This window comes from Spizellomyces punctatus (genome assembly GCF_000182565.1).
Source record: "Spizellomyces punctatus DAOM BR117 chromosome Unknown supercont1.1, whole genome shotgun sequence".
NCBI classification, from domain to species: Eukaryota; Fungi; Chytridiomycota; class Chytridiomycetes; order Spizellomycetales; family Spizellomycetaceae; genus Spizellomyces; species Spizellomyces punctatus.
The window spans coordinates 1,416,798-1,438,596 of NW_015971537.1; the positions used below are offsets into that span (position 1 = coordinate 1,416,798).

General features: G+C 48.5%; 8 protein-coding genes across 8 annotated transcripts; 4 read left to right on the plus strand and 4 right to left on the minus strand.

Annotated features, from left to right (window-relative positions):
* Window positions 1-35: 35 nt before the first annotated feature.
* SPPG_00530 (uncharacterized protein) lies at window positions 36-2,516 on the plus strand. The gene is made up of 6 exons (XM_016748854.1): window positions 36-972; window positions 1,064-1,102; window positions 1,167-1,520; window positions 1,587-1,774; window positions 1,833-2,074; window positions 2,148-2,516. Exons 1-6 carry the CDS (start codon window positions 39-41, stop codon window positions 2,443-2,445), a joined length of 2,055 nt encoding a protein of 684 aa, XP_016612866.1. The 5' UTR covers window positions 36-38; the 3' UTR covers window positions 2,446-2,516.
* Window positions 2,517-3,473: 957 nt separating this feature from the next.
* On the minus strand, window positions 3,474-4,706 carry SPPG_00531 (uncharacterized protein). Its single transcript, XM_016748855.1, has 2 exons — window positions 4,488-4,706; window positions 3,474-4,419 (listed from the first exon to the last, which is right to left on the minus strand). Exons 1-2 carry the CDS (start codon window positions 4,558-4,560, stop codon window positions 3,560-3,562), a joined length of 933 nt encoding a protein of 310 aa, XP_016612867.1. The 5' UTR covers window positions 4,561-4,706; the 3' UTR covers window positions 3,474-3,559.
* A 1,179-nt stretch (window positions 4,707-5,885) lies between these two features.
* SPPG_00532 (uncharacterized protein) lies at window positions 5,886-6,715 on the minus strand. The gene is made up of 3 exons (XM_016748856.1): window positions 6,528-6,715; window positions 6,282-6,384; window positions 5,886-6,220 (listed from the first exon to the last, which is right to left on the minus strand). The coding sequence occupies exons 1-3, from the start codon at window positions 6,658-6,660 to the stop codon at window positions 6,091-6,093; spliced, it is 366 nt and encodes a 121-aa protein (XP_016612868.1). The 5' UTR covers window positions 6,661-6,715; the 3' UTR covers window positions 5,886-6,090.
* A 93-nt stretch (window positions 6,716-6,808) lies between these two features.
* SPPG_00533 (uncharacterized protein) lies at window positions 6,809-9,118 on the plus strand (the record flags this gene model as incomplete). The annotated part of the gene is made up of 2 exons (XM_016748857.1): window positions 6,809-6,887; window positions 7,027-9,118. Exon 2 carries the CDS (start codon window positions 7,064-7,066, stop codon window positions 9,116-9,118), a length of 2,055 nt encoding a protein of 684 aa, XP_016612869.1. The 5' UTR covers window positions 6,809-6,887; window positions 7,027-7,063.
* Window positions 9,119-9,238: 120 nt separating this feature from the next.
* SPPG_00534 (uncharacterized protein) lies at window positions 9,239-11,200 on the minus strand. The gene is made up of 8 exons (XM_016748858.1): window positions 11,027-11,200; window positions 10,829-10,925; window positions 10,645-10,770; window positions 10,494-10,575; window positions 10,281-10,418; window positions 9,987-10,221; window positions 9,829-9,925; window positions 9,239-9,760 (listed from the first exon to the last, which is right to left on the minus strand). Exons 1-8 carry the CDS (start codon window positions 11,069-11,071, stop codon window positions 9,546-9,548), a joined length of 1,035 nt encoding a protein of 344 aa, XP_016612870.1. The 5' UTR covers window positions 11,072-11,200; the 3' UTR covers window positions 9,239-9,545.
* Window positions 11,201-11,265: 65 nt separating this feature from the next.
* On the plus strand, window positions 11,266-13,821 carry SPPG_00535 (pentatricopeptide repeat domain-containing protein). The gene is made up of 3 exons (XM_016748859.1): window positions 11,266-11,796; window positions 11,868-12,213; window positions 12,277-13,821. Exons 1-3 carry the CDS (start codon window positions 11,368-11,370, stop codon window positions 13,749-13,751), a joined length of 2,250 nt encoding a protein of 749 aa, XP_016612871.1. The 5' UTR covers window positions 11,266-11,367; the 3' UTR covers window positions 13,752-13,821.
* Window positions 13,822-14,837: 1,016 nt separating this feature from the next.
* On the plus strand, window positions 14,838-19,587 carry SPPG_00536 (uncharacterized protein). Its single transcript, XM_016748860.1, has 26 exons — window positions 14,838-14,866; window positions 14,947-15,104; window positions 15,173-15,293; window positions 15,356-15,472; window positions 15,536-15,576; window positions 15,637-15,678; window positions 15,753-15,774; window positions 15,842-15,965; window positions 16,032-16,154; window positions 16,220-16,331; window positions 16,406-16,606; window positions 16,663-16,810; window positions 16,874-16,947; window positions 17,014-17,073; window positions 17,140-17,217; window positions 17,284-17,408; window positions 17,464-17,583; window positions 17,648-17,786; window positions 17,843-17,918; window positions 17,987-18,105; window positions 18,171-18,339; window positions 18,398-18,650; window positions 18,715-18,772; window positions 18,839-19,049; window positions 19,113-19,221; window positions 19,280-19,587. Exons 3-26 carry the CDS (start codon window positions 15,245-15,247, stop codon window positions 19,413-19,415), a joined length of 2,706 nt encoding a protein of 901 aa, XP_016612872.1. The 5' UTR covers window positions 14,838-14,866; window positions 14,947-15,104; window positions 15,173-15,244; the 3' UTR covers window positions 19,416-19,587.
* On the minus strand, window positions 19,495-21,751 carry SPPG_00537 (uncharacterized protein). Its single transcript, XM_016748861.1, has 10 exons — window positions 21,555-21,751; window positions 21,351-21,482; window positions 21,201-21,287; window positions 20,989-21,139; window positions 20,748-20,931; window positions 20,634-20,676; window positions 20,520-20,576; window positions 20,290-20,452; window positions 19,735-20,229; window positions 19,495-19,665 (listed from the first exon to the last, which is right to left on the minus strand). The coding sequence occupies exons 1-10, from the start codon at window positions 21,615-21,617 to the stop codon at window positions 19,619-19,621; spliced, it is 1,422 nt and encodes a 473-aa protein (XP_016612873.1). The 5' UTR covers window positions 21,618-21,751; the 3' UTR covers window positions 19,495-19,618.
* Between the last annotated feature and the right edge of the window lie 48 nt (window positions 21,752-21,799).

Sequence of the window (21,799 nt, forward strand, 5' to 3'; positions counted from 1 at the left end):
GATAAACTTCAATCAACGTCTGAGTAGGGTCTCAAGTCATGGGAGGACTTGGCCTCCGCATTTCACCTGCATTCGCAACCGCTATCTGGCCCTGTTCCAGTTTTATCAGCTGCTGTCGACGGCTTCCGTGCTATCCTGCTCATTCTGTGAACATTGTTGTTGCGAGGTGTGCCTTTAGTGACCATTCCAACAAGAAACCCGGTAATATGGCACCTTTTGGGACAGACCTTTGGAAAACTGTAATATTGCCATTCACAAAGCTGACCGATAACGGAAGCGAAACATTGGATACAAAGGCGCAATCGCCAGCAGTTCCGGAGCCGCGTGCCAAAAATGAAAATGCAGCACATCGGGGATCAGAGAAGGAGGATGTTCATCTGGGAGCGGAGGACGTGTTGACAGACGTTTCGATACACGGGAGTGGGAATGGGCCTGCGGATGGAAGGGACGACACAGTAAAGGGGAAAACGAGTCCCGTTCTCGAGAATCAGACTAAGCAGGAAGGTAACAGTGATGTGGCTCCTCCGCTAAACGGCCCACAAAATCCGATCGCAGCAATAGCGTCTCATACCAATCCGGATGGGAAAGGGGGAGGAGAACTGAAAGAAACGAGTCCTCCATCTCCTCCGCAATTCGCTACACAACCACCACCACCCCCACCACAGCCATTGTCAAAATCAACTATCTCTGATGCCTCATCATCTCCACTCAAACAGCCAACTCCGACCGTTCCACCGGAACCCGCAAAATACCGCCGGCACAATGTCGTATTACCGTCCTATGAACCCGAATTATTCCCAGACAATACAGTCGTACCCGAGAGTCCACAAAAGCAGTTCTTTCAACGCATGTTGCATAGCGCGACCAGTTGGATTTTCCGGCGTCCAAACAAGCCCGAAGAACCGCGACGTATTACCATACTTGAGCGACTTGTTAGGACACCGCACATTATACGACGTATCGCCATTATAGGTGAGCATCAGGTAATCTGCGTTATTGTTGGATTTTTAACTGTTACCAACACGTATGGCGGCAACGAAACTGATACTTCTTTCTTTTTAAGGCGTTCATGGATGGTTCCCTGGAAGGTTCCTACAGCGGGGTAAGTTTGTGCCATTATTTGCTTTTGCTTAATAGATCCTAAGTCTGCCTTTTCCACGTCAAAGTTGTGGGTGAGCCCACTGGTACGTCCGCCAGATTTGCGGAAAAGATGGCCATGGCCGTGCGGTCCTTCTTTTCAGAGCGGTATAACATTATGCTAGACGATGAAGCAATCACCTTGATACCATTGGAAGGGGAGGGAAAGGTGGAGCGACGGGTCGCGATGCTGTACCGCCAACTCATCGAGTCCGATCAGGGGTGGCGAAAGAAACTGTGGGACGCGGACATGGTCTTTGTTGCCGCACATAGTCAGGGGACGCCTGTATCTGCGATGCTGTTGGCGCGGCTTGTTCGGGAAGGATTAATCGATACATCGCGACAAAAAGTTTCTCTACTGGCCATGGCTGGGATCACTCATGGTAGGGATGACATTGGCGATGTGTCTCAATAACGGCTGTTTGTTGAAAAGTTGCGTGGCACCGCAGGTCCCTTCCCTTCGTTGAAATCAAGCATGATTGTCAAATACTTCGAGGCAGATGCAGCCAGGGAGCTGTTTGAGTTTAATGATCCGAACTCGGAAATTGCAAAAAAGTATTACATAGCCATGCGACACATCCTTGCTTCCGGTGTGAGGGTTGTTGCCGTTGGGAGCTGGTACGATCAGGTCGTTCCGGTATGTGTGGTAGCCTACATCTTGATGGTTTATCCTTTGCTAAAGAGTATTTTTGCAGTTGTATTCTGCAGTCATGCATGGTTTCCATCACCCAAACATTTATCGTGCCCTGTACATTGACGGTGCCGATTACACTCCTGATTTCCTAAGCCATCTCGTCGTCTTCGGGCTCGCCTTGCGGAATGCGGGGCTATCAGATCATGACTTGGTCGTTCATCTTTCTGATATTCTTGCCGGGAATCTGTACGGATTCGGTACACAAGGGCATTCGGCGATTTATGAGGAAATCAACACATACATGTGAGTCCATTTTTACCGTAAATGCGCATCCTCTGTCATACAATTGAACCGCGGTGCTTGCTATTCGTTGCAGGGTGGCTGTTGCGTGGACAATGGGCGGTAAACCACCATGGAGCATCCCTGCTGTCCCCAACGCACCGTGGAGGAGCAATATGATGGTCTCGCGCAGTCTTAGTGCTCCCCTACGTCTTAACCCATACTATTTGCCCTGGATAATGGCGCGCCTAGTGGATGATCGGAATATCCAAAATCATGAGACGCTTAAAACAGAGTTGGATGGTCTTTTGAAAATGTTTGAAATGTGGGAACCTAATACGCGACAGTTGAAGGAGATGCGGTATAGACTAGAACCTCTAAGGTCTAGGTTGTAAGATTGGTTTTGGGATAGATTTTATACTGTATATAACATGGATATTTTAAATAGTAGAACCTGATACGAATGACTTTAAACTTGCGTGAGCAGAAATCGTCAGCTCTGGAATATCCTTTTGTTGAACTGGGGATGCGCGCTTGCAATAGTATCCAAAAATCCATATGTTGGGTTCCAACCAATTCGATCAAGGACTGCGCTCGATTTTTTCAGTTTTTCCATGCGCCACGCACATGACCCATTTTCAAATATAAAAGCGTCGCCTTTCCGGCCTCCCGCCATTTTTCTTTATCGACCAACTCTTCAGGATCATATGTGGAGTCTGTCGTACCTCGCTTTGTTTTCTAACAAAGTCGCACATATCACCGTAGGATGATGAGACGAAGGGCCTCTATCCAACAAGAAGTGGGGAGCGTTTGAGATGTGCCTTTTGGTCGTCTCCCTCCCGTTGAAGATTTCTCCTCTGGGATATTCCAACCCGGTAGGAAGGATGGTGGGCCCCGTCTGACTCGGTTAAAACTTAAGATGATGTGGTCTATGAGGTCATACTATTCTTTAGTCTGCTGCTTCTTTTAAATACATGTTGGTGGCATGCCAAAGGATAGTTTGATGCTCACCGACTGTATATTATTGGTTGTTGTCTATTGTTTATTTTGATAAGGTAGGGAGAGATGCGGGCCTGAGCGTGGAGATACGATATGTCGTAATGAGTCAGCGAGGTGACTCATGCTGCGTCAAGATTATTGGCCGTGTTTGAAAACAAGGGATTTCCTCCCGCAGCATGCGACAATCAGACCCTGTCCGCCCGAACCAGAGAAGCGCGAAAATAAACAATGTCGCAACGGGAGAGAAAAAGCCACGTAACGCCTGCAGTTGCAGATATGCTCTGGCCGTCCTATTGATGGGCCAAATGCAACCTCCCACTTGTCAACGAGACTCGCGAAATCACGAAGCCGTAGAGAGTGCCCAGACTGCGAAAAATATCCACTATGGAATAGACATGATTACAAGTTTTTGAAAAAAAATAGATCATGTTCAAAGAAAGTATATTACAAGATGATGGGAATACTAGCGTGCAGTAGAAGCAGACTTCTATAAAATAGCCGCCGGGATGATTAAAATACAGTCTGTGCATAACAGGTACTCGATACATCCAATGCTGCCGTCACTACCGTCGCCGAAGCAGCAACGGCAGCCGCTGCTGCCGCCACAGCCAGGCTTGCAGGAGCAGTGCTCCGAGGTATGTTCATCACAGGAACGCCACTAGGCGTATCTATTGTTTTGCAGCCGCGCTTTGGTGCTACATGCTTCTCTGATGGAATGTCGAGTATAGAGCCTGCACTGGGCCGTCTAAGCAAGACTGTCCGATGTTCTTGGTCGCGACAGGCAACGGCCAAAGGAAGACGGGACGGTAATGGTTGTGTTTCGAGTTGCTGTGCCAGCAAAGGGAGGATAGGAGAAGGTACGGGTACACAAGAGAGAACGCCTTCTTCCCGGACGGTGGGGCAAATGTCGGGAATCGCTGTTTTATTGCAAATGTTGCAGCCCTTGTCTAATTGATCAGGCAGTCTCAATCGGAGGATAATTTCTTCCATTTCTTCTTTACATGCTCCGACCTTGAAGTCGAGCAGAAAGAGGAGCTGTCGTTCCATAAGATTGACTTCTGCCAAGGAAAACACGGCGGAATGTGCTGCCCATACACGGTTCTTGACGGGAGCATCGTACAAGTACTTTGTTGCGACCAGCATGGAGGCAAGGACGATGCGATGCAGTGTGCAGGCGAGACCGCGGGCAGTGGATGGGAGCTTACGTTGCAAACGTGAGAGGTAGCAGATGGCTGTAATGAGCGTGGAACTCGACACGCGCATCCGTCGTGCAAAGTCATTTACGAATTTGTGGAGGGGTGGGACATGAACTGAACCAGGTGTTGGAGGAGCGCAAGGGATAACTTGACTGGCAGTGTCAACAACGAGATCTGAAAGTCACACACACATTAGTATCAGCACCCGGAAAAAAAATAACGTTCAATTAAAAAATACACACTTATGAGAGCAGCGTTGATCGGTTGTGTGCAAGTAACTCGCAAGAGTTCGTTGCGGCAGCACGGACGTATCATGATTGTGTAGTAACAGTTAAGTTCTTTTATAGAGTGTTGGTCGTTGCAGAGATGGCGAAGATGGCGAGCAAGCCCATTGCTTTTTTATAACCCCCAAAGCTGCTCCCGTCGTTCAGAAACTCGTTCTTAAATCCCCCCCCCCCCCCCCCCCCTTGTTCTCTTCCCTCTTGCACTCGTTCTAAAGGACCCTCTCCGACAACAAACCCCCACATTATCCAAATTCCTCTCCAAAAAATCTCGCCTCGGATTCTGGCCGCCCAAAACTTCTTTTTTCTTTTTGGGTCCATTTCCCCCTTTTTTTGTCTATTTTTTTTTGGGCGGATCTGGGTCCTAAAATTAGGCGCGCGTCTGTCCAGGAACATTTGACTTTCCTTTTTAGGTAAGAGAACCCGTGACTCCCAAATTTCTGTTACATTTCCTCAAAAAGATGCAGATCACGCAGTAAAAATTTGATACTTTTCAGCAGCCATGCCATACCTCTGGTTAGGTTGGATGCGATCCAGGCGTGCGGAAGCGAGACTTGGAACCAGGGATTGACATCTGACCATGGACCATGTCCTGGGAAGTGATTGTTATCAAAAGGCTGTTTGCTGTGCTGGCTGACATGCGGGTCTTTGCATAATAATGGAGACACGATTCCATAGCAACACATCGGATATTTGGAAATCACCAAAGCATTGCTGTCGTTGATCAAGTCAGCAATTGAGTAAAGATATTTCATGCTGCATCCGAAACTCTAGACAATATACGATGATCAGGGTCAACAAAAAAGGATGTCAGCGCTGTATATTGTTGTGGACGGAGGGAATGCAGATCAAACAACAGATTTTCCGGCTGTTGTGGACGCGGCGACGGTGAGGCCGTGGTGAGGGATCGAGATCAGAAACGACAGATTTTCGGCGGTCGGCAGAGAGAAACGATTGCAGTCCTTGGAGCTCTTGAAGGGGATGGCATCCGATCCGTTCATGTGATTAGGGGACATTCCAATTGGCATTCCAACCAACCAGTCATGGGAGAACAAAAGGAAACTTTCTGGAGTTGAAATTTACAAGTTGGATGCAGGCCGTTGATCATGCGAGAATTAAAAGCACTGGAAACGGAGCATCAGCAAAAAGATGCAGGGAAATCTCACAGCTTTTTTGCTCTTGCTCAAGTTGGGGAACGTTCAATTTCAAGTAATGATCGCCGGCATAGACGGGAGAACATGAATATATCATGTAGGCGGAGATATGGCCTTGATGGGAATGAGCGTTCGATGGTACAGTTGACTGAGTGGGCTGGCAATTCATTAGCATAAATTCGTGCATAACAACACTGGACACTTGCTTTGTTTGCCCAGACCATCAGAAAATGTATCAATATTCAAAAGTATTCCATATCCATTAAAACACTAGCACACTGGCATACTTACTCAACATTACGAGTAAGACGAAAAACTTTACAAAAAAAAACATAAAAACCTAAAACAATCACTGGCGATGCAACTATGGCATCCAAACTGATATAGCAGCAGCGCTTCATAGAACCGCATTAAATTCCAACCCCACCATAAGCTTGAACAGGCTTGTCCTCTTCAATATAGTCAACACCGGAGAAGGAGGAAAAGGAAGTAACGACATTCGCAGGGATTTCAACTGAAATGGCCGGAATAACAGAGAACCTAACATCCAATATTTAACTACTCTGCATCTGCTGAATCCGAGGACATGGCAAATTTATACCTGTTGATTACTTTTCCACCAACGTCAGTCACTTTCTTTATGAGGTCGTCCAGAGTCTTTTTGTTGGCGTTTTCCTTGAAAGAAATGATGTAGCGCTTCATTTCTGAAAGTACAAAATGAGGCCAGAGCGTTAGTGCCAATCCTTTCTGGCTACCCACATCCAAGTACCCAAATAAAATTCTTGCAAATCGCACTTTCAAACTTGCAAAAGCGTCACTCATCCTTGCCCTCTCAGTGACCACCTACCTGCAGTTGTCCTCTTTCCCGCATCCAAAATAACCTCTTGGTATTCATTCTGAGCTGCAGCGTACGAAGGCACCACCACAAGAGCAAGTACTGCAAGGATAGCGACGACTAGAAGGGCACGAGAGAAACGCATAGTGTGCAGATTGGGAGTGTTCAAGGATCTCGAAAGTGTTCAACAAGTGGACTGCGTCATCCCCCAAATCGAGAGGCGTCCTGCGTAAGCACGTGTGGCTTAGCTAGTGATCACTTAAACATCTGGCTTAACTGGAAGCTTTTGACAGCTCGCGGCTGACACTGCCAGATGACATGGCCGAGAGGAAAGTGCACTACCTTCCTTTGAAAGATATCGTGACACTCAAGGTAAGCCATGCGATAAGGGTGCTGTGCGTATTGGGGGGGGGGGGGGGGGGAAGCTCCTTATTCAGGATTGGGCTGTAGGACGCGTCAAAAAGTTGGATAGTGGAGCCTCTCTGCACCCTTTCTGACAGCCCTTTTGCAGAACATTTGCCCTCGTTAATGCGACGGCTCTTTCATGCATGAATACGGTCTCTGGAGCAGAGATCGTTCTGGACCGTGTCGCACGGCCCGTCATCGAGCTGTGTCATGCAGTCCTCGAATCCATCAACTCGGGCGAGGACTTGACAAAGAGAAGGGTAGCTACCGCTATGGAATCCTGCAAGTTTGCTTTGAGCTTGCCTCTTTGTCAGCCTACTCTCGCCGAGAGACTGAAACAGTTTAATGAAAGCTTTGAGGCTCAGAATGCGTTTTATGGTCAAGTTAATGATCATCTTGAGAGCGAGATACCACACACAAATGGTTCGACGAATCCTGCAATCCCAATCACTTTTTGCTCAAAAAAAGGCTTGCATCGATACAAACACTTGCATCGCCGACCATCACATCTCAGATCGGGTCCATCTCCCGCAATGCAATCGCCGACGGGTATCACAGTCCTCAGTCCAGATATTCTTTACATGATTTTCCAGTACGTGGGGAACAGGCACACCGAGGACAAGAGTGCTTATATAAAGGGCCAAATGTACCTTCTTGAAGCAAGTCTGGCAAACCGTGCGTGGAACGCCACAGCTTCGGTCCTGTTATGGCGCAATCCAATGTTGAACGGCTTTCCCAGTCTTTTGAACTTTACACTGGCATTGCAGCTCAGCCGTAGTTTCAACCGGGAAGGACAGGCGATGGGTGATTGGGTCAGACGACTGGATATACCTGCCATACCATGCTGGAGCGTCGGTGGTCTCCCGTTGATGTCGAAACTGTTGACCTCACTAGGAACTTCATGTCCGAAGTTGGTAACATTGAAATTGGACAAGACGAGTGGCGGGATTGAAGTCCATTCGCTCAAGGCGATATTCAAGGCATGTGCCAAGCTCACAGCACTGAAATTTCACATGATTCTCGGCTCCAGAGAGCTTATCGTGATGCACCATGAGGAGGATGAAGGTGATGACTGGCCTGATGACGATAGCGACCACGAGCAGAGAGGCAACGATGGAAATGGTCACATCGGAGATAAAACCGATGGGCATATACCGGCTGCGTGTACGATCCCAGAGATTCCAACTGAACTAGACTGTGCAGACGTACCCGTATCTGGAGTGTATCCTCTGGACGTCCGCGAGACCCTCCAAGCTGGTTTCGCAAGACTCCAGATTTGCGATCTCGCAGGAATAACAAGTACCAGTCGTGACGCAACCCTCAACTTTCTCAACGTCGTCCAAGAAGGTCTCGGACCAAACCTAACAAGATGCCATCTCGGAGGCCTCGAAGCAGACCAGGCCCACATAACTCTGGACCACTGTGCAAAATTCCTCAACCACATTGCAATGTCCTGCACCAACCTCCAAGTTCTCCAGGTCCCCATCCGCCCGAGCACGTCCCTGGAGGACTACTCAAGCATGAGCACCGCTCTCACCGCCCTCTCGAAATCTGGCTCGCGTATCCACTCTCTATCCATCCGACATAATCTCCGGGAAGAATCCGAAGATGTCAATACCGAACATCGCGCCAAAATGTGCCTTGCCCAACTCCATAAATCCCTACCAAGGATATTCAGCGCCTTTCGACATCTCACAGAGCTCGATCTACAAGGCTTGCAACCCACCGACAAATTACTCCGCAAACTCTGCAAGCATGCCCCGAGGACACTTGACACTCTTTTGATGGACATTGACGCTATACCGCAACCCTCCATTATCCAATTCGTCCAAAAGCGCGGGGCACAGCTCCGAATGCTATCCTTACTCTCCATTCTGACATTCCCCAATCACTACATCCTAAATGAAATAGCACGGCGCTGCACAAACCTGGTTGTCCTCGATCTCCGGCACAAGGGACCGGATGAAACGGTGACGAGCATTGTTCAGGTGCCACTTCCCGCAGAATGGATCGCGAGCTTACGAACCATTTTACAGACGAGGATGACTTTGCAAAAATTGATTCTGAGTTGGGTGCCTAGGACGGGTTACTCTGATACCGTCCTGGATCTTGCAATGGATTATCCAAATGTTGTCGTTTGGGATGCTTTCCCTATGAAGGCTTGTGACGCTCTTAATGTAGAGTACCCTGCCTGGTGACTAGTCCCTGAAAACCGTAGCAGTGCTCCTCATAGGGATTTCAGAAGCAGGATTTTGGTTTCTGGGGTGAACTGGGATACATGCTGACGAAGTAGAATTTGCACGAGGAGTAGCGTAGGTGTTTTGATAGTGATAGTATAAACTTCCACTCTTTCGTTGTTTAGCAAGCCTGTATCTACACATGCTGAAATTACAATCTACCATAGAGTAGGCCAGATTTCCTGGTTGTTCCATTACACCCTGTGGTTGTCAGTTTTGCTTCCAAGAGCGATACGTTGTACCAATCTATACATATGAGATTTTTAGATTAGGAAGGATACATCCTCAACGATTCTATGAAGGCCAGCTACACATTCCTCCACACACGCACACACACACACACTACAATTCCCAATATCATCATCCCCAAAGGAAATGCGGCTCAGATCTATGCCGCAGATACCTGACTTGCGGTCATGGAACTGGTGTCCGGCCCAGATCTATAGCTTCCCATCTGCGACGTGCTTTCCTTCAACGCGACCAATTGTTTGGTTCGGAACGCTTCGTAATGCACAGAGGCGGTCGTTTCGATCATGTCTTGGAGGTGGCTACGAGTGAGGAAGTTGCGGAGATGGACGAATTCGCAGTGACTTTCATTTTCCACTATAAAAAAAAGAGGCAAATGAGTAATTGTCCATAAAAGTACTGTCAGTGTCTTGTCCTGAACTCACCGTCGATGATTCCCCAACGTGTCCTCCGCCCACGCACAGCCTTGCCATCAATGACCACATTCCTCTCAGATCCCACGATAGCGAATGGAATCATATCCTATGCGTGAAACATGGTCAGCACAAGTAGAACTGGCATAATCAAGGAACAAGCCACCTACTCTAATCATCTGTACAGTTTGCCGCTCCACACGATCCGTGTCACTCAGGATCACATCCTCCTCAATGTCTATGTAGGGATAGCACCTGATGCCGTGAAACTCAATCTCTTCCTTTATCCTTCGCTTGAAAGCAGTACGCTCTTCCATCGTCAATGAATCAGCTTTGGCAATTACAGGGATGACATTCGCCACTTCGGAGATCTTTTTCATAACTGTGATGTCAAGTGGAGTAAGGCTGAAGATACAGGTTAGAACAGCGATCTTTCGACCGAGAATTGACAGGATAAGACGTACGCATGGCCAGTGGGGGCAATGAAAAACAAGACAGCGTGAATGCGGGTGTCCGGAATACGCTTCTCACGTGCCGGCGTGAGTTCTTTGCGCAGGTAGGCTGAATACTGCTCTTTAATATACTTGATGATGGGATCCCAGCTGTAAATAAAGGAACGAGCACCTCGACGAATGAGCTTCTTTCCTGCTGGCAATTCGCGGCACTCGTCATCCTACCAGTTGTCGTTGTTCACTTGATCACCGTAGCCAGGTGTGTCTGTAATGGTTAGCTTCAGCTTCACGCCATTTTCTTCGATGACTAATGGACACCGCAAATCAGAATATCAGTTATCAGAGAGCATGACTATCCTTCAGGCACACTGCTCACCATGCGATATGCTCTGGATGTCGACAGTCTGACGGAATGTATCAGCACGTTTGGGTGCGTTCGAATCCTTGAGATGAGCCGCGAAAAGGGTGTTCACGAGGGTACTCTTTCCCATCCCACTACGTCCTGTATAGCGTGTCAGCACAACCCTTACTGGAAGCGACAGAGATCTCCCAATTCATACCAACAACCATCACATTGAAGGCAAAGCCCCGCTTAAGCAGCTTGCGTTCGATTTGTTGTGTAATCGTGTCAAAACCAACATATCCGGTCAAGGTAACCTGCAAACAAGCAAATCCGTAGAACGTCGCGTGAGTTCATCCACAGCATACATGTTGAGCCGCGGCTACACGAGCCCCAACAATCCAGCGCGAAGCGTTACCTTCTTTGGAGCATCAACTGCAGACGGAGGAACAGGGCTCGCCATATTGAACTCTGCGAATATGAAATGCTGGGGAAGGCGGTGGGATGGCAGGAAATGTTCGTCGTGCCAAAATCACCGACGTGCCGTTCGTGGCCGCGTCGTTCAGGCCGTCGGTTTCACTGACAGTTGGGGATAAAAGTCACGTGATCATTGGAAGGTTTTGCGATCGGCGAGCCGACGACGAGATCACACTCGACGAGCGGAATGACAACCGGATCGCTGTGAGGGCAAGGGCGATATTTAACATACAGGGTCGTCGGGGCGCTTGAATCGAGAACCTTACCCACAATTTGGCCGTGATGTCTCTTCCCAAAGCACACCGTCTTCCGGCCTCATTAAGACGAGGTACCAGACTCTTTCCCAAATCGAAGGAGCAAGGGCCCGTTTCTGAGTCTCGGTCTGTATGTTCCTCCACCGCCTTTCAACCGGTCTTTTACCGTGATGTCATCCGAGTTCCTTTAAATCGCCGCACCTTTCCACTCTGGCGGCACCAAACCGTCGAGCGTACGATATTCCCCGCTGACCCAGCGCGTCTTGAAGAACAGGAGGCTAATTTCCAACGTAGAAAAGCAACGGCCTCTGAGCTGCAAAGATTACCAGGATGGGAAGTCATTTTTCAAACTCTGGAATCCAATCAACCGTCTGTCGACGCAGTTGTGGCCGCAAAAGAAAGGACATTGCGACGGGCGAGACGACGAGAAAATGCTGGATATCTGGGTCCGGAGGAGGTTTGTCATATCCTTGACAGTATACCCAGTGTCGCCGAGCCTGTACTCATCGATATCATTGTGTGCAATAGGTTCTTTCAGCAATTTCATGTGCCATTGCTGACTTGCGGGGAAAATCGATTGATGAACAAAACGACTCCATATACCAGTTATATCTTAAAACAATCAAACGATTTCAACAATCTTCGGGAAACCTTCGACATCACAATGCTGTGCTACCGGGAGCGATTACCAAAATCACAAAAGATTGCTGTAGATTAGGCAGGCTGGATTTGGCACAGACGGTCGTGGCACAATATATGCAAGACTTACAGGGCATTGAGAGATTGGAAGACTCTGAGAGACTATTGGCAGGACCGTTCAACGCACTAATTGAGGCTTATTATCGAGCTGGAAACCGGGAGATGGGTCAGACGCGTAAGTGCAATAGGCATTGGCGTGGGAACATCGACAAGATTTCTAAATACCTTCGATGTGCAGTTTTACAGGAGATGCACAACACGGGCATCAGTCCCAACTCGCGAACTTATAGCATCCTAATCCGAGCATGTGAGCCTGAAGAGGTCGAAACAGCACTGCAAATCCTCCAAATGATCGCCAACACACCAAATATGCGACCACGGCTGGCAACTCTGAATAAGGTACTTGACCTTTGTTTCACTGCAGGGGGAAAATATCGCCAGGAAGCGTCAAAAGTGTTTCAATTGCTCCAACAAATCTATCCCATCAAACCTGGGTGTCGCACTGGCCCAAATTCAACCACTGCCTGCATACTGCTTAAGCAATGTCGGTCAGAGGCAGATATCGAGTTGGTCTTCCGCGACGTTCAGAAATGGTCGCTAGTTCGGTCGTCTCGCATTCAAGCGAAGGTACTCCGTACTGCTTCACAAATTGCTGGGCCGACGAACGCCCTCTCGCAATGCTTGGATTGGGCCAATCGATATGCTGGTCTTGGAGTACCCTTATATCCCGAGTCCGCCAGAGTAGTTCTTCAGGCGTACACCGACTCTGGTTCTGCAAGGGGAGGTTTGGATTTCGCCGAACGATTATCGCGGTTCACAATTCAGCCTCACGAAGACACTTTACTGGGTCTGCTCCGATCTGTTGGTCGCGATGCAGAACAAGGAGGCGTTGATCGTCGGGAGGAGGAAGTAGCGTGGCGCATATGGAATGGTTTAAAGGAGAGGTCACAAGCGCCAACTATACGGACATTTGTGGAGCTTATTGATGCCATGGGAAGGGCTGGCGATATCCGAGGTCTATGGTATCTGTACCGATTGATGAAGTCAAAGGCGGAGGGCAAAGACGTACCAGTTGTCCGTAAGACAGTCGAAGACGAGACGCCTGAAGCTGCCCTGCTAGCTCGAATAGATCCGAACGACACTCGGCTCAATCGTGCATTCGTACGCGCCTTCGGGTCGCGCCTTGCGTCGGATCCCAAGTCTGCAGCGGCCGTGTTTGCGGCGGGTTCGAATGACGAGAGATCAGCCCTCGACTTACTACGAAGTGTCCGTGACCGGCGGCAGGCCCCACGCATATTGAATGATTTGCTTGGAGTTGCCGTAACTCGTGGTGCGCCCCTAACTACCGATGGCCTCGGCAAAGCGTTTGCACAAGTTATCGAACGGGCCCGAAAGCCCGAGTACAATGCCATGGCATTCAGTTCTGCTGAAGGGCTGGACAAGATTGGTGCTTGGAATTTGCGTGCGCAGGGTCCCAGACCCGAACGTCAGATTGAAGCAGCTCGCACGGCGGTTGTCAGAGCTGCGGCACACGGGGTCGCCGATGCGGCAGCTAGCGTCAGGAGCGGCGAGGATGTCTCACGGGCTCTTGGTGCTTTAGAGTCGTGGATAGATGGGCGTAGTGCGGAGGAAGGGATCGAGGATGTTCAACACGCGCTGGAGCGCTTGGAAGGGTGGACAAAGGACGTAACAAGGCAGCCGGCATCAGGATAGACATCGCATCACCACCATCTTTACATTTTGTTGTTTTTCCTGCATTATTTTTATTTTATTTACTAACGGCCATTGTTGAACGGAGACTTTGATATTTGTCACGTGGTGATATAATCTGCCCATTTAGTGCGGAGCCAATGGGTATTGGCACTAGCACCCGCACCAGGGATTGAACCGGCGACAACCGATTCGGAAAAGCTAACTAGCTAATCTACGCTACGGCTGGAACACTCCTGCGGCTGAACACCTCTGGTCTACCGTGTCCATCCAACATTGATTGCACGATCGTTACCATATTGCAGGTGCTCAGTGTATCTCGATTCCAGTAACGCATTCCCAATGTCCAGGCTTGCTGCAAACAGTTAGGGTTGTGTGAAAGGGTGGTGGTGCATGGCTCAATGCGTGACAAGATGTCGACACAAGTACACCGTCCTCTCGTAGGTTCGGGCCATGGAATCTACCGTACTGTAACTATCCTAACTACTGGGCAAGAGCTGGAGTGCTGTAGTAGAAGGTAACTCTATCCAGTGACTTAGGTGATACGGCAGTACCTATGGCCTAGTCCGTCTGTACCTCAGTAGGACGGGTGCTAGTAATGGGATCCCGTGTTGGGATTAGTATACGGCTTTACGCCGTACTAAGAACTAACTGTCCGTCTTATATATCTGAGTTAATCCGTACTGTATTGTCATCTACAGTTCAGCTTATCTTTCTCCCGGGGGCCTGGGGCTCCCGTATTTATATCTGTCCTAAGACCTACAACTAGTCTGAAAAACCTTTTTACGGCTTGTAGTCCAGCATGGCCTGATCTACTAGGTCACCTGACCGTACTAGGTTATCCTGTCACGTGCAATACAATCATCTACACGCTAAGTTCTTCTACTAGACGTCCCTTTCACAGTTTGTCGAGTTTTTCAAGCTTTTGCTTTTTCTTTGGTGGCATGATGATATCTGTGGGAAAAGATGAAAACCTGGGAAATGGGAAGAGAAGGCGGGTTTATATAGAAATATGACAATGCGCACATTGGACCCCTGTGGCAACTGCAGAATATTCCTCTCATAGATGGCTGCAAAGGGATAGTAATTGCAATCCGTTCATTGCCGGTTTTTCAATGGTGGAGCATCTCTGTGGGCATAGTTCATTTGCCTAAATCGAGTAAAATTATGATTAAATTGGTTGGAATCTATGTACTAGTGCCAATACCCATCGGCTCCGCACTATGGAACAGCGCGCACTGAAGCTGTCATTGTTCAGTAGATCACTGTAAATCATCGTTGCTCCGAGACGTATACAGGGGCTCAGGCGAAAAGGCTCTTGCAACAGCCTGTGGGGGTAGCATTTTCTGGCGCGAGGTACCCTGCTTGTTATCACTGAACTTACCATGTGAGCGACCTTAATGGGAACTGTTTTTTTATATCAGTTGTAACGAAGCGCTTGGCAGCTTTCCTACCGTATAGCCCTCTGCTCTCACTTCACCGCCTTTGTCTAACAAATGGAAAGAGCATTTGCAACGCCAGGACGACCATTCCTACATTCGCAGGGTTGGTAACCTGTTTGAAGAGCGATCTTCTGGAGGCCCCATCTTAAAGTTTATACTTGATAGCACGGGGATCCAGCACTTCGCAGCCATGGGCTTCATCCATCGGTTCATCTGCACAATCCTCCCACCCCAATGACCATCTAGGGAACAGTTCCTTGCCGGTTTCCTCTAACCGCCGAAGTGAGTACCTAGATATGGCTCCTTCATTCATGATGCGGCTGTAAAAGTATGGGTCTTTTGCAGAAGTCCGTAGGCACTCTCGGCCACAAGTAGAAAGTGTTAGGGTAGGTACTTGAACTGAAAGACCCATCTGTACCTCCGACTGAAAAATGCTCCAATTTTAGGATCCGAATTCACTGTATACATCTCTTCTTCAGCGAGCTGATGTGAGTACCTTTCATCTTTCTCGTTGCTTTTGGTGATAGGAGCCTTACGTGGAGGATTTCTTGACTCAATGCAGAATGTCATAAAGACCGCGCAAGGTAATGGCGCGAGATTGATGAGCTGCGATCCTTACGGCCTGGCCAATCTTTCCAACACTTATAACAGGCGAAGAATACATTATCGGAGAAGATTATGTAAATTTTGCGACGATGCTCAAGGACAGCAATGTGAAGGATCTTCTTTTTGAAAACGGACTGGTTGACCAATACCAAGCATATTGCCTCAATAAGTGCGTCATATCGCTTGGAAGGTTCTTGCTTGATTTTAAAAGACTGATACTGTACATTCATGGTAGAGTGAAAGAGCTACACGAGGTGGAGACGTCTGATCCGATTTTTAACGTCACTAAGGAGGCAATGGAACTGCGATGGTGGAAAATGGAGGCAAACACGTGGCAGCTGATAAAATTATTGCTCGAGTTCGTATCAATTTGACGAGTTCCTCAATCCATTTTGCCCTATCCCTAACCGACGAGGTTGCCAGACAGCGATTTCAAGCTGACGACTTGATGGAAGATCTCCCAACCGCCGATGAGAATGCCAGTGATAGCGCTCTAGTTGAAAACTTCAACGATAGAGCATTTGGGGAGGTGACGGTAAAAGAGACTGCCGAAGGTCCTTTGGCCACGATCACCTAGTAAATATTTCTATCTCTGTTAACCTGTACTAGGCCGTTCTGTCATGGTTGGAGGAAACCACACCGGGCGAGTTTCATCCTGTGGAGGTCCGACGAGGGTATTGGATGCATACTGTGAAGCACATCAACGATACAAGGAGAGCCGGAAGGCGTCCACCAAACGATGACACGGTGACTGAAGCGGATCCAGATGCACCAATCCGCCAACATAAGCGATTGAAGGCAGAAGATGCGGTCAGTATCAATGTTGAGACTTGTGATAACCATTAGACTCACAAATGGATGTAAAGGATTATGAGTCGACATTGCATCGTACAGCGTTCGAGTACATTAGACGCGGGCAAATTGAAGATGCGATGGATCTGTACCAGCAGTGCGACCAGCCTTGGCGAGCTGCCTCTCTACAGGGCGGATTTCTATGGAATGATCCAGAAAGGGGTAATTCTCAAGTTCTTAATGCATGAGCCTGTGACGCTAGAGTTAACGTCGATCCCTATACAGAAGGCGCCGAGAAAAAATTGGGCAATCAGAATCGCGATCTATGGAAAGCGGTCTGCTTTCAAATTGCTTCAAACGTGAGAGAGCAATTCGGTCAATATGAGTAACATAAGTTATAGCGCAGACTGAAACGAGTCATACAGGAATCGTTCGATCCCTATGAGAGAGCAACTTATGCGATTCTTGCAGGCGATGTGCAAAATGTAAGGATGAATGGAGCATTCTGCGATGAGGTTCGCTTGAATTGCTCATCGTCGCTCGCGTTATAGGCTGCTCAAGTGTGCAAGCACTGGGAAGATCACTTGTGGATGCATTACCGTGCTCTCCAAGACGGAATGGTTGACGAGGTGGATAAAGGTCTTTCCAAATGTCTCCGCTGCAACTGCCACTCAACCCGCTTTTTTACCCACCAGCGACTTCGATCTGTCCCTTTGCCAAATGAGCCGACAGATAAGGTGCAGATAGATGGTCCGATGGAGCCGCTAGAGCCTAGTGCAATTTTCGAGCACTTGGAGAAGAGCGACAATCAACATTTGAGGTATCAGTTGGGTCTATACCATAATTTGATGGACGTTACTGATCTCTGTTAGCAGAAGAGCCGCACAGGAACCATTTCACGTCGTGCAAAAGAGCATTATTTTAAACACTCTGAATAAGTTCCTTTCACATTTCCGGTCTCAGCTAAGCAATCCGAAGGGTGCCGACACCATAAGGTATTTATCTTCTCGGTTTTATGTGACAATTTACGGATAGTTTCAACTCACCCAATGATTCAAGTGCGGCACTGTCTCCGCACTTTTTGCGATTTGTGACACATTTCATAATTCTCCTGCGAGACCTTTCGGAGCCGGTTCCATCAGAAGATGCAGATTTCATAATAGAGAAGTACGTGGAAATGCTCACGGAGGCGCACAAGGTGAGATTCTGCTTCATCGTCTATGCAGTATAAAATTTCTAACCATCCGATCACAGAATGACCTCATTGCCCAGTATGCATCATATCTTCCTAGTGGAACTCAAGTCGATCGCTATGCATTGTTCTTGCAGAGTAAGGAGACTGAATTTGTCGCCCCCAGTCTTGCTCGGGATCGTCATCTAATTTTTGATACCTTATAGATGTACTTGAAGATCCCGAGCCGCTCAAGTACCTTGAATTGGCAGCAAGCAATGGCCTCGACTGCCAGCGCGTTGCGCAAGCTGCATTCCACCGTGCACTGCTGCAGGGCGTTCTCAAAGTAATCTGGGATTGCGATTCATTAGGCTTGCTTGAATACTCTCGCTCACACACGCTGTTCATTAGGAACCTGTAGTCACATCGTCCCCGGCTGACTTAGCCATTGCAGAGTTAAACGACGGTCCCACTAAAGCGGAAGAGAGACAGATCATGGCTCTGGGATGGCTTCTATGGGAACCCGCCATGAAGGAACATGCGTTGTTTTGCAGCAATCTGCTCATTCGAAGGTTTTTAGGTTCGTCCCTGAATCGACTGACATTGACTGGCCTGATCATCTGATGAATGTACTCCAGCACTGGGCCGTATCAATTCCGCAATCCGAGTCCGTGAGTTTCTGCAAAGATGGTTTGGTACACCCAAGTATTCCGACCAGCTCGTGCGGATTGAATGGCTTTATGGCACTTTGCCGGGCGGATCGCCTTACGATCACCCCACCGAAGTGGAAGAGGCAGCTCGGGAGCATCTGCATTACAGTTCATTTTTTGACGCGATACAACTGCATGCCCAGTGGTTGTCGTTGTGGTACTCCAAGCCTCCATCCCAAATGTAAGCTCTCAATTTACGGCTATCTAGGCACATCATAATCATCTAACGCCTTCTTGACTCATAGGCATGACATTGAAGGATACTCATCGGTGCCGTACCGAAAATGGATGCACGATATGAAGGTGAGGTTCATTCACGAGATGTCTGAGCGCGATGTTCAGATTTGATCGTCTAATTTCTTGATATAGGCCATTACAGCTACAGTACAGGAGTCTTTTAGAAACTTTCTGGACTTGGGCTGGTTGGTACCGGAACACGAAGAAGCAAGCGCGTCGGAAGGAGCGAGAACAGAAGAGCTTGAAGTAACAGAAACCGAGGGAGAAGACTGGGAGAAACTTGAATTGGAACAAACTGTCCGTGAGAGCAACAACGAGCTTCAATCGGCAGGGTTGAAGACGGGTACGTTTGGTGGCTGATGCAGATATGACGGATGATCTATTTATGCTCATGGTGTCGCTGTAGGAGACCGGCAACGACTGCGAGAACTTGCGAGCTTAGGAGATATTTATATTCCTCTCATAGTGAACTACTACTATCAAGTGCTTTCGGAAACGAGGAAGTTGATTCCAGCGTAAGTGTTTGGAATATATTACCCCAGACATGGCGGCTGACGCATGAGCTTATCCTAGCAATCTGCAAGAGACCATGAAGTTAGTGTGGCAGGTGGAGGATCAAACTTCCGATCTGCATGAGCATTTCAAAAGGGCGTGCAAGCTGGAGGCTTTCCTTGAGAAGGTTCGTCAATCGGGCATTCGATATGAGTAGATAGTTATTGTAGCAAGAAAAGAGAAGGAATATGGCATGGGTAACCCCACGCATAAAACATCATGAATACACCTGCGTTTGGTGTTCAAATGCATTGTCAGATCATGGTTTTTTCTGTAGTACAGACCGATATGAATGCAATATAATATAAAAAAACCGTGAGGTACACCTAGTATGCTAGCTCATCAATCAATAGCGGGGGATCACCAATCGCCATCATCGTCATCGTCATCGTCATCGTCGTCAGAGTCTGTGTTCAAAACATTATTATGGTAAGTTTAAAGGAGTTCAGCTCATAGGAGAGCCGTATTGCATTTACCTGCTAGCGCCGGACGACGGTCCTCTAGAGCTCTTCTCAGGGCTTCGGCAATACTATCGCCTCTATCAACTGGTTCCGGCGGGGTTGTTGATTCGTCCTTTTGCACAGTTTTGAGAGCCCCAATACCTCCCGCAGCACGGATAGACGCAAGTAGATCGCCCCGGTCAAGGCCGCCAGATGGTGCCGCCGGAGTACGAGGCGGCGCAGCCGGTGCACTCGGACCATCAGAGCGAGGCGGTGGAGGAGGAGGTGGTGCTCCAAATGCCGGCGGCGGTGGTGGAGGTGGCGGACCTCCACTGCTGGGCGATACTTCCTGATACGACGCCACAGGAGGTGGAGGTGCAGGAACATGTCGAGCAGGCGGGGGCGGTGCAGGAGTGGGAACGGCAGGAGTTGCACGGCGTGGCGGCTCTGGAGGAGGCGCGGCTGCACGGGAAGGTGGAGGAGGTGGAGGATTGCGGCGAGTCGGCGGCGGAGGTGGTGGCGCACGTCGTCCTATTTCCGAAGTCATTGGTAAGATTTAGGCTTTCTTAATGTCCATGCCAGCTCACATACCACCAGTTGCGCCACCCGCGTTCGGAATAGCAGGGGGAGCCGAAATCGCAGGCGAAGTATCTCGAGCTGGTAGTGACGGTTTCGCTCCCACTCCGCCCTCTGCAGTATATTGCTTCATGAAATTCTTCACGAATTTCGCCGTCTTCTTATCTTGAAGTTGTTCCTACAAATTGGCCAGGAGTCATTTTTTACTATCTACTCAATGCCCATCTTCCCGACTAATTGCATACCTCCGTAATGCCGGCCTTTGCAAAGATTGCTTGCCATTCTTTAGGAATATTGTGTGCCTGTAAAACACATGCATCAGTGTCATTTATTCCCAATGTGAAAAAAGGGCATCATACCGTGAATCCGGACTTCGGATTATAGCCAACATGAGTAATGTGCCTGAGAAATTACATAGATTAGTCGACCATTCTTAGGCTTGTGTTCTGCGGAGTTTTAGCTAGATCACTCACTGGAAATTCGAAGGTGCAGAAATCTGTGAAGCGTCGAGTTTGCCGCGCTTTTTGTCCGATTTAGTTTTGCGAAGACTACCGGAGAAAATCCTACTTGATCTGGCAGAATCGGTTTTCATGCTTCGAATTGAATCTGCACTAGGACTAGGAACTATTCCACTGGGAGTAGGGGATGTCGACGGCACTAAATTTGGCGAATCTTAGTAACGTGAAGGTAAACTGGAATCCAAAAATGTAATACCCTGTGGAGGAGCCGGCTGTGGCCTAAAAGGAGGTTGTGGGGGGGTTGCAGTAGCAGTAGCTGGTGGTGCATGTGATTCCTTTCTGTTGAAGGTATCATAGAAATCGCTTGCTTCACTCTCATCGGCAAATGAAATGCCTATCATAGAATCCTGACATGGGGCGATCAGTTTAATATGCTCAGCAATGCTCAAGATCAAAAGATATACCTACCGGTCCCACGAAACTATGAAAAAATGGCCGATCTTTCTGATATTTCACATCATCCGTGACATCATACTCCCAAAGAATACGACCAGCCTTTCAACAGAAGCAGCTCAGAAACTCAATATGAACTGGATTAGCGCGGAGCATAGAGCGTACCGGTACTTCAATCAGCTGTAGAGCAAATCCGGCGTTTTGTTTACGGCCCAATACTATAGCGCCGACATTCCCAGTGTACGACCATTCATTCTGCTGCGAGGTGTAAAGTCGCGCGGCTGTGGATGCAAGGACCTAGGCAACATGCATATAGCGCAGGAATAAGCCAAAAGCACCAAATCCGCCGAACCATAACTTGAGGCGCACCTCCAATCCACGAGCAGCCGTGCGTATACTTCTATTGTCTTCAGGAAGTAATGTTCCTGGCATAGTTGGACAATGTAAAAGACGCCAGTCAAGTGAAAATCAGAGGCTCCAGCAGAAACTTTCCCGAGCTTTCAACGATGCTGTTAAAGATGCAGATTCAAGTTGCCAAATGGGATGCCAAGATGCTTGGCGCCTTGTTGGTCACCTGTGATAAATAACATCCAAGGTTATAAATGATTGCCTAA